Genomic DNA, 15923 nt, shown 5'->3' on the forward strand with positions numbered 1-15923 from the left:
GCTCTGGCAGTGAGTAGCTGATACATCCAGTATCGCTGCTAATTGCAGGTACCTGTAGAGTGAAAATAAATTGTTCACAGGAATACACAGGATATTTATGCTACAAAAACACTGCCTCAAAAGCTTGAGGATAAAAGGCCAAAATGCCTTGTTATGATGTATCACAGGAAATGTAAAGTGAATGAATCAAGTGTATAGCCCATGTATATATACCTGCTCTGGAAGGGAATCAAGAGAAGCTGGAGGAGTTTGCAGGGGGCACTCAGCACTACGGAGGAGAGCAGAGTGGCTAGAGAGGGTGAAAAACCTCCCTTCACACCACATGCCATGTCTGTAGGCAAGGTGAACACACCAAACAAGTATCCAAGCCACCTTGACACACAGGACAGCCCCCTCTGCTAGCCTGCCACAGGGAGGTGAAACACAGAAATCCATTCATCTCACATTTACTGTGGTTGTCACACAGTTGGGCATCAGTTGGGCACCAGTTACTCTATATCATTCCTGCTGCTGGTATTGCAAGGTCTTCGTGCTCAAGAGCATATGTCCTTGGGCTCTGTGAAAGGGACTGATGCTGTGATCCGCCTCTAAGCCGGTCTGCTATAGGTATCCTTTCCTCCTTGCATGCAAGTTTCCCTTTACTCTTCTATATTAAGCTTCTATATCTGTATATAATCTATACATACACATTTGTTTGAAATAGGAACATTTCCTAGCAGGGGAAAATTGATCCTATCCCTGTCTGTGTGCTCTGCTCTGATCCTATGATCCTAAAAGGAATTCTTATCATAAAAAGACATATAGTCTTTTATTCTTTAATTGTTTTGAATTATGAGACCACTTGGCTGCAAGGCCATTAGTTTGTGAATTTAGTACAGTCTTGCTGTTGCTGTAAGACTTTGATTAGTCTGATATTTTCTTTAGGGGACTACAAAGAAACTGCCACAAACTATAAATTCCTTGCTAATAGAATTATTTAAAAGGCTGTTCCAGTGTATCTTGATTTTTATGGGTTGCATTGCATGAGTGCAGCTGGTTTGAAGAGGAATACTCGCTATGCTTCAGGCTGGGCTCTTGTCACAGATGTCATGAAGATGCACCCCCAGCCCTGCCTAAGGGCAGTTTTGCAGGCAGGTTAAACCGAGCTAAGACTGTACTGCCACTAGGCAGCACCTTCCTCCTCCTCTTTGTTTCCCATCTCTCTCCCTACTGTCATTGGCTCTGGCTTTCACACATGGAAATCACAGAATCAGCTGGGTTGGGAAAGACCTTGAAGATCATCAAGTCCAATGCTACACTGCATTGTGAATAGGTAATAATGATTACACTTTGCTACAGTGGTGGCAAATTCCCTTACTCATTTGATGTTGTCACACCTGGAAGTCTTAACGTTCTCCTTGAAGAAACATAAAAATTATTGTGCTGTGTTCCTTTGTAAGACATCTTTACTGATTTTTTTCTTCCTCTTTTGGACTGTGATTGAGTAAACAGTTTATGATTTTGAAGGCAACTGTTGATTTCAATAGAGGTGTTCTTGCAGTGAAGACTAAGCTTAGACAGGCACTTACGCATTTTGCAACCAGTGGGTGGTTTGGGGTTTTGGAGGTTTGGGGTTTTTTTAAGCAGTTGCCCTGATTGTTTTGTATACCATCTATTCAAAAGCTTTCATGCATCAGAAATGATACTCAGATTGCCCTCTGGATTTGCTGCGATAGCTAACAGTAGAGCTAATGGTATCATTCATTACAAACAAACAACATAATAACAGTCCCATCTTCTCTCGTGATGACATACAATCAGATGTGCATTACGAGCAATCGTCTGTTTGTGTGTATTTATACTGTAAGACAAATCACTTGCACAAATACTAGGCAGGGATCTCCCTTTTCTGTTTGTAGCTGCTGCTACAGATATTATTTGCTCTTCTTTGCAGAGGATCTGAGTCTGCTGACTTGGTTGTTTGATGTGAGCAGCAATGGTTTTTACTTTTAAGGCCAGAGATACCTATATCCAAGATAGTGTTCTTTGAGTTTTCCATGAGCAGGGTGTGCATTTTTTGCAAGGTATGAATTGTGCGTGGAAATTACGCAACCAAAACCCAGACGAGTGATGCTTGTTGTTCACAGTGTGTGACTGATCTCCTAAGTGGAATGGGATATTTTTAGTTTATCCTTTTACCTAAATGACAGCCTTAACAGGTATAGAGAATGAAAGTCAGGTCATTCCCCAAATCTCTGAAACACTCCCCTCATCTGAGTGTTATTTAATTCTTTAAAAAATGTACTCTTTAAAAAGAAGTAACTTTTTAAAACCTGAATTTTGTAAAGGCAATGTAGAGATTCCTGTCTTGCTACCTCTCTTTCATTCCTTCGTTACCCATGCATTCTCCAAGCCTTCCAGAAGGCCTGCTCATGCGCTGCTTTAATCAGATCTATATCTTCCATTTCTTGAACCAAAACAAAGCCCATAACCTGTCCCACACTTAGTAAGCCAAAACATTGGCTTCTAAGAATTCCATTAAGAGAGGTATATCATTCAAGTTGTTCCAAAGTTAGATAACAGCTTGGATCATAAAGAATTATCACCCTCAACAGCCCTATCTGTCTGGTGAGGTCACTACTGGAACGTGGTTTCTTAATAAACATTTTCTGCGTAGATACCTGATTTTTAGGTTGTGGGGAATGGCAAATATACTGTTCACCCCCTAGAAAGAGCACAAGAAAAAACAACTCGAACCTTTAAAGTATGAGATACTTCCCATGTTGTTGAATCTTCTAGACTATAGTTAAGCAAGTGAACTGTACCGACATATAAATACAGTATAGGGGTGATTGCTTCTTCCCTGTGTCTTGTAATATTAGTATTGTAATTATATATAAAATTACATTTTATATATATTTCTATGTTAATTATATTTTAATATATAATTAATTATATATATAAATTGCAATTATTTTTCAAAAAAACAGGAAAATAATAAAATGTCTTTGAAGCATCCCTTGCAATGGCTGTGTGCATTGCATGGTGTGAAGGGATCCCAGTCTCAGTCAAAGCATTTTGTTGCTGCTGAAACCTAAGTAATAAAAGAGGAACATGTTCACCTGTGAGCTGGTGGCTCAGCACTGCTAAACAGACCCAATTCTCATCACATTCTGCCAAGAACCTACTGGCAGTCCTCATGTACTTTATTGTTCTCCAGTCAGTTTAGAGCTCCCAGTGAAGAGGAGAGCTTGATTTCTTCCCTAAAAATCCTTGAGGAAACAGGAGGGAAAGCTTCTTAGTAAACTTAAAAATAGCAAACCACTGAGGCATTTTTTAAAGCAGAAGAACAACTTATCTTCTTTTGCAAGGCTTTTGTTAGTGTTAAATGCGCAGGTAATTTATCAGGTTCAGTTGTTACTCAGAAGGAAGTGGAATGCTTTTTATACTGCTTGCAATAGTTTTGTGATTATTTTTTTGACTGTGCACCTAACATTACAATCTATTGTTTTACCTCAGGCCTGGTCAAATCTATTTGCAGCCATAATAATTTCAAAAGAACAAGATATCCAGAAACAGTTTGCAGTCCGTTTATCCAAGGTTTCGCTCCAAAGATGGGCACAGTTACCTTGCCATTGAAATCCAATAGACTGTCACACTACCACCAAATTATATCTGCATTACAAATTTTGCTTCCTACAGCTGACCACAGCCTGGGAAAATGACACTATTTCCCACAAATCACAATAGAGAATCTTTTGGCATAGCTGGCTTTATGTTGGCTTTCCTGGTCACTGCCAGCATTAAGGGATGTAAGTGGGACAGGTTGCACTGCAGTAGCTCCGGCTTGATTTACCAGGAGAACTCCTGAGCTCTAAATTACACGAGAGCCTGAGCCCTCTCTTTGCCATCCCACAAATTAAGGAAGCAAAGAAATGTATACTCTGGACTAGCAGGAGATGCATTCTGGTGTGTTGATAACACAAAACTGGCAATTTCTATTCTGCAGGTCTGTGCCTATAACTGGGCATTAACTGTATACAGATGAGATCAAATAGGGTTTTTTCCACGGTATGGAAGATTTCGTCATGTTTGTGGTCTCCAGCTCCTGTTAAAAGGATGTGTCTGCTGGTGGCTTAGTTGTTAATATCTATGGTTTATTTTGGGTCAAAACAGCAGCAGTATATCCTACTGCTGAAGTGTTGTCATTCTTGGGTAGTTTTGATCAGTCTTTATTTCACCCCCTCTTTCTTCACCAAGTTAAAAGATTTCATTAAAATTCCATCACTAATTAGTGATGCCAGTGATCCAGTGGCCCATGATGGATATAACCTGACTTCTAATACACAGAGAATTGTGACAGCAGGAGGTACAGGGCTGCTGTTACAAACTTCAGCCTCAGAAGATGTCTTTTGACTGTTGGTGTTTTTCTTAGTGGCAGCTCACCAGTGTTTCTGGGGTCTGTTTTCTTATCTGATATCCAACTTGGTTTTCAAACTTACAAGTAACCTAGGAAGAAGTTCCTTGTGAGTTTTTCACTTGCCCGTTCTATGTTTCATCATGCCTTGAAATATTCTGATTTTTAATTATTTTTCAGAGAGATCTCACAGAATGATGCCTTGGAGGTCATAGAAGGAAATGTATTTTCCGACCTTCCCCAACTACATGAAATGTAAGTAATGAGCAATCTAAATTCAAAGGAGACAATTATAAAGATTCATTATAGGCAAGTATCAAAGATTTTGCAGCTTGGTTCAGGTAAGCTCTGAAGAATTCATAGAGATACAGGAACATTTGAAACCTCCCTTTGTCTTTTCTGTCTTCCTGTCTAACTGTTCCTTTCTTTCCCTAGCGATCCTGAAGGTTATCCTCAAACCACTGCCAATAACAAAAAGTGGTGGGGTCTGCTGATCTGTGGAAAGCTGTTCTGAAATCATGCACATCATCTGCTGTCAAAAAGAAAATCTCAGCATATAGTACCACTACATCATGGGGCTACCACAAATATTTTAAGATCAATATACTGATGCATTTTCTCTGATGTTTCATTTTTTCTCCACAGAAGAATTGAGAAAGCCAACAACCTCGTGTACATTGATCAGGATGCCTTCCAGTACCTTCCGAGCCTCAGATACTTGTAAGATCTTTTACTCTTTGGAAGTACCATAGTTATTTTGAACAATACAGATGTGTTTCTGTCTACTGATGCTGAGCACTTTCGGTGATGAGACAGGATGAGGCTCTCTCCTCACTAGTAGTTGCACATTCTCTATCCACATTTTCACTCTTAGGCCTGCACAAAGTCCTCACAAAAGCTGAAGGTAATACCCTCCGTGGAGCAGTCTCACACACAAGATCCTCGAGCCTTCCTCAGGTTGAAACTAAGGAGAAAAGGAGCTGGGCCTTTTATATGTCTATAAAAAAGGGCTTAGGTGGAAATTCCTCTTGAGAGCTTTGAGAAAAAAATCTTTCTCATCTGTCTTTACCATGGCCCTGCCGTCTGTTATACTTCATGAACATTGTCTTAAGCATTCAAATTCTCTTTTCTTTAGCAATGGCAGTGCTATAGCGATGGTATTCATTAACACTTGATGTGAGATGATTCAAACCCTAAAAATACAATGTACTGATGTATGGTATAACCTTATTTCATTAGCCAGCCTCATCAAGAATGCCGTTTGCACAACTGTGGTTGCCACATCTGCTCCCATGGTGTTGCCATCAAAATTCAGTGATAATTGAATCCATCTTTAGAATAAACTATTCCTCAAAAATATTTTCGCATCTTTTAGCTTGTGATCTTAATGTGACTAATAATCTCTCCTCTGCATTAAAACCCCAGTGAAGTCCAATGAACTCCTTTTAAAGTTAATTGAGTTTAATGGCCATAGCTTAAATAAGCCACCATGGTGCTCTTTGCTGAACAATGGCATGTGCACTCAGCAGTATATCAACTTAACTTTTGTATGCCCATCCGCCTGAGCACACATACCCTGTCTTTTTTTTCCAACATATACAAGAAGCCATACTCATGCAAGAAGCCTTCTATTCCTAACTCATTTAAGAAGCCTGATCATGATTTCTACATTTGAGTGTAGAAGATTAAGTGCTTAATTGGTTGGTTAGAGATGAGGAGATGAAATTAGGCCAGTGGTCTAATAAGCATAACTCCCAGTAAGCTAATGAGTGTTTAAAGTCTCTGAAATTCGCTAGTATTTGACAGGTTCTGGGCTCAAGAACTGCCAAGAGGTATTGCTTTGAATTTGAACTTTAAGATTTGAGATTTAAGATTTGGACTTTAAGAGATGAGATGTATTTAGTGCTACACAAACCATCACAGTTTAAACCCTCTTTGAAGTGGAATATGTAGATAGAGTTGCTGTAGGATTGTCACTTTGCCCAGAATTTTGACCAAAAAGTGCTTTATCAAATTCTCAGGCACCTTGATAAACTTTAACTTTTGCATGCATATAACTGAAATACAGATTTTTGTCTTGACAGTAGGGAAACAAAGCTTTAAGTTTGCATTGTCATGAGGAGAAACCATGGGCCTTTTTCCTCTTATTTCAAGTCTGAGTCATTCAGCAGTGACTACTGTCTTTGAATAGTTCTGGCTATTTACGAACAAAACCACAGTGATTGTTATCCCATGTAAAATCCACAGAACAAGCTGCTATGGGTAGTACAGTTGTCATGTCTACACACAGGTAGAAATAATGAGAGCATATTCATCTAATACAAAGTTGTAGAAGAAATACAAACATACTAATGAACACAATCATTTCAGCAATTTAAGTGTGTGACACAGAAATTATAGGTCATGGGGAAAGGGTAAATCCCCTGAAGTAGTGGAAGTTTTTCTCCAGACTTTAGTGGGTGCTTCCTCTTTTTAGCATTCATCATTGAATGCTCCCATAACTATCAGCTCCAGCATTTGGAGATCCTACCTGTACAAAAAGTCAACTCTAGCAACACTACTATGACCTATAGAAGCAACAGATTAAAAATATAGAAGATTGCTTGTCTAACTGACCATTCCTCCCTCCTCTTTAGCTAGTTTTACTCGCTAGCTGAAATCAGAGGAAAATATATCTGGGGGATTTTTTAAAGGTTTCTCCCTCATGGGCATACAGGACTGGAAGTTACTCTCCAGATGACTGTATCCTATTTCTTACTGGCTCCATTCCATGTATCCCATTAATTAAGTGCTTAATTGACATTATTGATGCTTTCGGTTGTTCCCTGCTTTCTCTTTTTTTCCCAGGGCAGGCTTTTCCAGAAACTCAATGACTTGGTGACTAAAATATTTCCTCTGCTTTTATTTATGGCCACTTAATTCACATTCATTTTTGTGCCAAAGCTTTCTCTGATTTACATTGATAAAGTTAATCTTTGGTGTTTACTCCACTAATGGATTTATGCAGTATCCCCTCTGTGCCTTCACTTTAGGATGGAAAATAAAACCAAAACAACTCTCATATGATGATAGATAGTACAAAATATGCAGGTTTCACTGCTGCAAAGATGAACAGATGAATGTGTCTCTCATGCTAATGACAAGGTTTGAGGTAGCTGTGCTGGGGGTATAAATCAGTGCAACAACTTTGGCTTCAGTGGAGCTACATCAATTCACACCACAGGGATCAAGAGCAGGACCATGCATGTAGCAATGAGCTGGGTGTGCTGCTGAGTTACATCATGCTCAGGTCACTCTTTCTACATACAGTCATACCTTCTTACTCTCTTTGGCACATTTTTGTAGACTGCCATTTTCTCCCTCCCCTTGTGACATTCACTGGTGCTTGCAGAAAGCTTTTACTGTTTGAAAGGACAGGACTGTTAAATTAATGAGAAAGCAGAAAACTTGATGGAAGGCTGGAAAACAGCAGCTGCTGCAGGTAACCCAGTCCTAATATTCACCTGTCTGGGATGTGACAGGAAGGGTCAGTTAGGGAAAACATAAGGCAAGATGCACAGTAATGGATTGATGGGGTTTGTGTCCAGTTTTCAGGTCTTTTGTTGTGTTGTGGGTATTCTTTTAATACAGTACTGAAGTAAAAGGTTGTAAACATGTGGGACTCGAATTTAAAATAATTCAGAAAAGGCTTGGACATCTGTGTGGGTAGAAACACTATCAGCAGCTATTTGAGCTGATAGAAATGAGAAGAGTTTTAAGGCCTTGAAGGGAAACTAACAGACCTTTGTACATCACAGCCTAATTCTCCTTTTAACTGCTGACAGTTAGGAAAGAATAGCAAGTGATTTCATAAATACCTTGTCACAAAACAGATTGGCAGATGCTGTCTGACCATATGCAGGGTTGTGTGTGAGTGGAAAAGCAAACCTGACGCTGGTCGCGCTGGGACATACTTCTGTTGCCCACGTGGTGTTTTTTCTCCCCAGCTGGGGTTCATGCCAGCTTCCCAAACAGTCCACATCAAGGCAGCAGAGCTGGAAATGGAGGCCTGTGCTCAGAGAGATCCTTGTTCCAGCCTTCTGCTGCAGACCCTGCCATAGACCTCTGTAGCCATTCCTGCTCTGACCCACCAGACAGAACAGCTCATACAGGCACCTTCTGATCTTGGTGTAAAAAGATGTAGTGGGACCCAAAGCGGGGGGTCTCAGGTACCTGCCTGTTGCTGGGCTCACTGTGGTTCTTGTGAAGTTTCCAGCTGTGGTGGCAGTCTGGTAGGAGACACATAGTCTGATTCCTCACACCAGTGCTTGGCTGAGATAGAACTGTTAAAACACAGAAAATCTCATGAAAAAATACATATTTACTGGCAGTTTTCCTTAAAAAAATACATTAACCAGTGTTAATGGCTGATACTGAGCCTAGGCACCACAACCTGTCAGTTTAATCACCTTTACAACATGTTGCTTGCAAGGCTTTTTCCATGCTTCTTCAAAAATAACTGTATAGCCAGTAGGTCTTATTTACTGGGAGGCAAGAAGCTTTGGCTAGCTTTGGCAGTCCTCTCATCAGCTTCCTGGGCTTGTTACAGCCACTAGGGGTTAAACATTAACACAGTTTTATCTGTCAGCTTGGGTACAGTTCCCTGCTCACCCTGTTCCCTTTGTCTCCTGTATCATCATTGCTGGTATGGCAAAAGCACGAAGGAGGGAGAAATGCTGAAGAAATGCAATACTGAAATATTCTAAACCTAGAAAAGAAAATCTTTCTCACTGGTCTTTTAGAAGCAGTGAAGAGAATTGCTAATTGGTCTTCTTGGATGTAAGCCAAAGAGACAGACTGCTTCAAAATGGTAACTTATTGACCTTTTCATGGGTACAAGATTATTTATCTGGCTCTCATTAGGGAGAGCTGTGGCATTGTCTGTTTAATAATGTAGTGATGGCTTCTCAAAGCTATTTTCTTTCCAGAATTAGTTCTCATGTGTAATCTGTGTCCTTTGGTTCTTTTTTTTTTTTTTTACAGTGGATGTGTCAATGTTCTGTATTAAGCAATCTCAGCCTAAAATAGAAAGGTCTAAACATTACACTCCTTTCACATGAGTTTTGAGGGCATACAGCTGGATTGTTGGAGGGCAGGGAAAATGTAGGTCGAAAAAGCATGCATTTTATCAGCAAAATAGTTTGCATTGTGGAGAGCAAAGCCCATCTCCAAAGTCTTGCAGCTGATTGTGCCCCCCGGTCTTATTTCGTGGAGGATCTGGCACATGTACCTGGCATGCTTCCTAAACCCAAACCACAAAATTCACAGCATTGCTGACCCTTTGAGTGGAGTTGGCTTTCAATAAAAAGAAGTGATGTTCCTCTCCTTCCTTTTGCATGGCAGCCTCATGGTTAAAGAAAGACCTTGAGCCTGAAGTGGGTGGTATGGGTTGCATGCTCAGTTTAGCCTGGAAAGCTGGGACACATACGTCAGAGGGATCCCTTGCTGGAGTCATTTGTGGGTAGTGAGGCCCTGGCACAGGCTGCTCAGAGAAGCTGTGGCTGCCCCATCCCTGGCAGTGTTCAAGGCCAGGTTGGACAGGGCTTGGAGCAACCTGCTCTAGTGGAAGGTGTCCCTGCTTGTGGCAGGGGGCTGGAACTGGATGAGCTTTAAGGTCCCTTCCAACCCAACCCATTCTATGATTTTATGAATCAGGCTCACATACAGTATAAAGTAACCAGCATGATTAAAAGACACAGAAGGGAGTGCTGTTGTGTTTATCTCTGCTTACCTCAGGTTTGCACATCATCAAATACCCACAATAAGTTGATGAGGTAAACTGTGTTCCCAGTTTTGTCAGAGTAGCCCCTACCTACTGGCATCAGTTGGCATCAGAAAGAGCAGACATGTTGCTCTATTTGGGGAAAAGCAGCCAGAATCTCCCAGGAATTAGTTTCTGATTTTTTTTCTCTGCTGATCATGGTGCTATGTTTTCTTAAGTGCTGACTCCGGTAAGCCTTTCCAGAAAGACAGTTAATGCTTTGGAAAGCAGCCATCAGCCATCTGAGAAACAGGTTTTTACTGAGCTGCTTACTCATGGCAAGGGGGGATTCACTCAGATTAAAAAGGACACCTGTTTAAAATGAGGTTACTAAGGATGTATACATTAAATGGTAAATATATTGACAAAATTGTCCTGCAGGAAAGATACTCAGTAAATTGGATTATCTACATTCTAACAAGATTATCCACTTAAAGGCCTCTGGGATTTGCTGGTTGAATAAAAAGAGAGGGAAGATCTAAGCTGCAGCCTAACTAAATATTTTTTAGTTCTTTTTCTCCAGTTAATGGCAAAAGCACTGTCTCCTACTCCCAGCCACCGCTCTGTGCAATCAGTGTGTTGTGCCACCTGTAGATTTACTTCAATATGTAATGTTTTGTCAAAGATGCTTTCCTCTTTATCTCATGCTGCTCAGTTGACACCAGTACAAATTGAGCCCTGAACACCTTGGGATTACTGGAAAGATCAGGGCTATGGCATCAGCCAAGGCCTTGAATGTGGTTTTTCACACATGTGGTGAAAGCCCTGCTAACCAGGCTCTCATTTTGATGTGTTGAGAGTAAGTTGCAACTGGGAGCAGTGTTTGAATAGCATATGTTAGAGTATCACCACCTTTCATTACAGCAACACAAGGACTGAGATTTTTCTCAAGAGAGGAAAGCTTCTCATGTCTTCACTGTCCTACAATAGCCACACACTACTTGGCATCAGTTTGCTTTTTCATTTATCAACTAGAGGAAAAGCATGCTGTAATTCATATTTAACAAGGGGCTTGTAAAAAGAACTGCATTCTTTTCTAGAATATGACTCATTCAAAATTAAAGGCAGCTTTCAACTAAAACCCTGTACATCTCCTGTTATTTAGAGAGTGTGCTTTAAAGTGCTGTAAGGGAAGAGGTACAGGTTCTTCTATTGCCTCTAATTTTTTCAGCTAAATTCTTTTACAAAGTATAGGTACTTTTAAGTAATAAGGGCCTTGTGAAATCCCCCTGCTTCATTGATCATGCTCTCTATTTAACTATAAGTAATAGCTTTTCAAAGGCATTTTTTTAGAGCTTTCTTGGTCACATGTTACAGCCGTTATTTTTAAGCTAACGCAGTTTCAGACCACTCTGACTTCTGAGATGGAATAGCCATGACATTTCAGCAACTTTCCCAAATCGGCTTCTTGAATATTTGCTCTATTTAAGGTTTGTTTTTTTTTTCCTGCATACAATGTGCTACATTTTGTTATAAGACGAAACAGAACACGGCGGCTTTTCAGCATCTGAGGATCTCCAGATACCACCTCAGGGAGCTCAGAGCAGTATTTACCCAAGTGAATGATTGTTTTATGGACCTATGTGTCACCCTGAGTGCCCAAATGTAGGATTTGCTTTGTCACATGGTGGTGTTCGGTTTCAGTTCAGATTATGAAACCTGAAAGTTTGCAGCACTCCTGAAATAATCGATGTTCATAATAAACATCAAATGAATTCTGTTACTTTTTTCCAGTCTCAAATAGTGCTTTTCATCACCATTCGGCTATTCAGGAATAAATCAAAAAAAAAAGACAAACCCAACAGATCACATCCAGTAGTGAAAGAATATTGTTCTGTGTAAGTGCCAGGATAAAAAATACCTTCCACATACTACTAACATATTCATTAAGGAACCAATATTCTCAGTGACAGTTTACCTTCTCTACCATCTCACATATTAAAAATACAGGGATACAACTGAACTTTGAAGAACCCAGACTTTCTCTTTGTTTGGTGAGACATTTGGTGTTTGGTGAGATGAAATAGACATTTCAATGGCTGGGCAAAACTCCCAGCTGGTCAGATCCCAGGCTGGTCCAGCTCCTCCTCCCTCCTGTGCTCGTCCCTCCTTCCAGCCATCAGCAGCCACCAGGCATCTCCTGCTGCATGGCAGTGTTGTTGCCCAGCACTTGCTACTACTCTAGGTAACAAAATTTGTTTAGATTAGATGAGGTACAGCTCTGTAGATACCTGTGGCTGTGGGTGCAGGGTTCTCCTTCACAGTCAGTGTTTCTAGGATGGGGTTTCATGGGCGGCGATGCTCAATGTGGTGGGAGAGGAGAAGTAGATGAATACAGTGGCTCAGGCCCATTTTGAGTCACACAAACTGCTGAAGCAGTCCCATATGTTCAGTTCCCCACTATTGGAGGTGCTGGGGTATAAAGAGTCCTAATTCTCTCTTACTTTCATGAAATAATGTTATTCCCAATGGAATTAATATAGCCTCTGGATAGAAGGTTAAAATTGTGGTGAGTTTTGTCTTACAGCTACTGTGAAAATAATTGTCCTGTGTCAGTGCAGTTGATTTCTTAGAATATGGTTGGGAAATTAATACTGACAGTTCCCTGGGATCGTCAGGAGGGACTGTGGAATTATCCAAGGTAGGGTTTCTCCCTTGACTTCAGTGGGGCAGAATTCAGTCTCGTGCTTTGCAGAAGAGCCTTTTTACATTACAGTTTCAAGTTTCCTATGGGCAACGCTCCATTTGTGGCTAAACTGCCTTTTGGGCTGCCGTTTTAAGTACAGTTTTCTTCTGTTTTAATTATTGCTTTGCTCCTGGGGCAGAGTGAATAATCTTCATCTGTTCTCTCTCCAATAGGTTGATATCAAACACTGGCCTTCGGTTTTTACCTGCTGTCCAAAAGGTGCACTCTTTCCATAAAGTTTTGTTGTAAGTTTTAATGTCTACTTTTCACTTTTAAAAGCTCCCTTTGAATGGTCTTCTGCTCCAACAAAACCTTTGAAGATATGATTCCTCTCTCAAGATGTGATTCCTCTTGTGTTTCCTTATTACCTTCATGCGGTAGCATTTTGGATTGTAATTTTCTAGCACAGAAGATGATGTTGCCCAAAAGGTCTCAGTTCTCCCTAGGTCTCCTTTCCACAAAGCATTCTAACTTGCACTTTACTGACCGTTCTTCCTTTAACTACGCTGTGAGTGGCCCAGAGGGTGGGTAACAGCCTTTTACTCCCCTTTCACCAGCTGAAATCCAAACCAGGCTGGTGGCAGTGGAAATGTGTTGCCACCTGATGACTGTTCTCTGGCTTGCATGGGAAGGGTTGATCGCAGAGCTGTGTCCTGTGGAGAGGTACCACAGGTGAAAACCAAAAAGAAAACACAGGGCAATATCTCTACTATGCTTTTTTTTTTTTTTTTTTACTGTCCAGAGAATGAAATCTTTTTCCTATGGAAAAGTCTGGTGCCAGCAGGGAAAAAAATATTTGTGTGAAGTTTTGTGTGAAGTGCTTCTTTTTTCTGTAAAAGCATCAAGGATTTTGGGTAAAAAATGTGATCAGAAAAAGCTTGATATTTTTTCACTGAAAAATACCTTGATGTAAGTTTTTTAATCTGTTCTTAGTATAATTGCAGCCAGAACACAAAGGAAACAGCAACTATTTCTTCTCTTCCTTTGGCCAAGATACATTGTTAATGCACAGGCAAAGTTCTGCACCTCCAAATCTGTAACTAGAAGACTCCAAGCTGCAGCAACATTAATCCTGCAATTGCATTAGTAATGGCCATTGATATAAATAAAAATGCATTGAAAACATAGAGGGGGGTGCCTGAGTATACACATATATAAGTTTAAAAATATATTTATGTCATATACTTGACATGTAATTCTGAGAACTGCACTTCAGGGCTCCCCAAAACCACCAAGCAAATGCAGCAGATTCCTCCTAGGAATAGATATACCTATATATGTTTATCATCAGTGTTAACTAGACTTGAATTACTGTGCCCTGCTGAGCAAAAGGTTTCAAGTTTTTTTCAGATGAAACAATTCACTTTGCTGTAAGAAGGGGAAGAGGTTTTAAACTGACAAAGGAGAGGTTTAGATAAGACCTTAGGGAGAAATTCTTCCCTGTGAGGGTGCTGAGGCGCTGGCACAGGGTGCTCAGAGAAGCTGTGGCTGCCCCATCCCTGGCAGTGTTCAAGGCCAGGCTGGACGGGGCTTGGGGCAACCTGGTCCAGTGGAAAGTGTCCCTGCCCATGGCAGGGGTTGGAACTGGATGAGCTTTAATGTCCATTCCAACTCAAACTATTCTATGACTCTAAGAATAGGTAGGACTTGATACTGCTTGAGTATTGAGTCCCAGACTAGACCTTGGTTCAAACTCTGGCCCCACTGAGGTCAATAAGGTAATTCCTATTGGCTTCAGTTGTGCCAGTATTTTAAGTCCCAAAGATACATCTTGATTGGCCACAGATGTTTATAAAGGGCTGGTGCAGATCTTTAACAAAGGGATACACTTCACTGCATGGATGCAACACTCCTTCCCTACTCCTACCTCTGCTGACCTCAGTTTGCAGAATGAGGCCTCTGTGTGAGTATCACTTAATGCAGAGTTCTGGCCAAACCCAGCTGTCAGCATGAGATAATTCTGGAGCCACACTTAATTTCAAGCTTTCAGATAATTTATTTCATACTGTGCTTTCCAACAGAAACAGCATGAAAACAACCATATCTCAGTCTAAATTATGAGTAATCCTATTTAACTTCTTTGAGGTCTATTTTGAGCAAGCAACAGAATGTGCATCTATATTAGTCAAAACTGCTGAAAGACTGACATGCCTACTTGTCAGTTTAACAAACTGCATTGACAGGGGTCCCGGGTCTTAAGTTCTTAAGCACATACAAAGCTTATAAGCAACCCTGTTGACATGGGGCAGGGGGGGCATTCGGGGGAAATGATTCACGGGTTGGTAGGTCAGGCCAAAAAGGCTAATGACTTCCTTCTTCTGGTTGGGAGGCAGCAAGAAGCAGCCCCATATCTTGCATTTTCTATGTAGTTTGTTTGCTGAAGAACTATCTCATCCACCTCAGGAGTTTTTATGAGACCTTATGAGGGCTATGAGACCAAAGCTTTTATGCATTTTAATTACTTCAGCCTGTTTGGGAGGAAAGTATGGGGGTGCTGGAAACGTTTTGCTCCAACCTTTTTTTACCAGGAAAACTCATCATTTGTGCTCTGCAGACAAAATATCTTAAAAACTTGTTACCCTTCATCTGTAATACTTCCTCAAATTGTATACATGGAAAAATACTGTGGTGGAAATCATGTACAGTATTGCAAGGCTCACAAAGGTACAAAAATATCTATTATTGTATACATGATACAATGCTTTCCACTGTATTTTATTTTCCAGGGATATTCAAGACAATATCAATATACGTACAATTGAAAGGAATTCATTCATGGGCCTCAGTTCCGAAAATCTGATTCTGTGAGTAAGACTTAGAAAATTCATTGATCTTGTTGGCTCTTTCTTTTGTCCTGAATAAAGTCAAGGAAATCAGGGGATGGGCACTATTTCACAGAATCACAGAATCCCAAGGGTTGGAAGGGACCTAAAAAGATCATCTAGTCCAACCCCCCTGCAAGAGCAGGGTAACCTACAGTACATCACACAGGAACTTGTCCAGGCGGGCCTTGAATATCTCCAGTGTAGGAGACTCCACAA

The 15923-nt window shown here is 40.7% G+C and overlaps 1 protein-coding gene across 6 annotated transcripts in view; it reads left to right on the forward strand.

Annotated features, from left to right (window-relative positions):
• The window catches only part of FSHR (follicle stimulating hormone receptor), a 247798-nt gene that overhangs the window by 217088 nt on the left and 14787 nt on the right, over positions 1-15923 (forward strand). For all 6 annotated transcript variants that reach the window (XM_065679634.1, XM_065679635.1, XM_065679637.1 and 3 more), the window contains 4 exons: positions 4577-4651; positions 5042-5116; positions 13056-13127; positions 15609-15686. In XM_065679634.1, coding sequence (XP_065535706.1) covers positions 4577-4651; positions 5042-5116; positions 13056-13127; positions 15609-15686 — 300 coding nt within the window. The remainder of the gene's footprint in view (positions 1-4576; positions 4652-5041; positions 5117-13055; positions 13128-15608; positions 15687-15923) is intronic.

The sequence above is a fragment of the Lathamus discolor genome, chromosome 5 (genome assembly GCF_037157495.1).
Source record: "Lathamus discolor isolate bLatDis1 chromosome 5, bLatDis1.hap1, whole genome shotgun sequence".
Taxonomy (NCBI): Eukaryota; Metazoa; Chordata; class Aves; order Psittaciformes; family Psittacidae; genus Lathamus; species Lathamus discolor.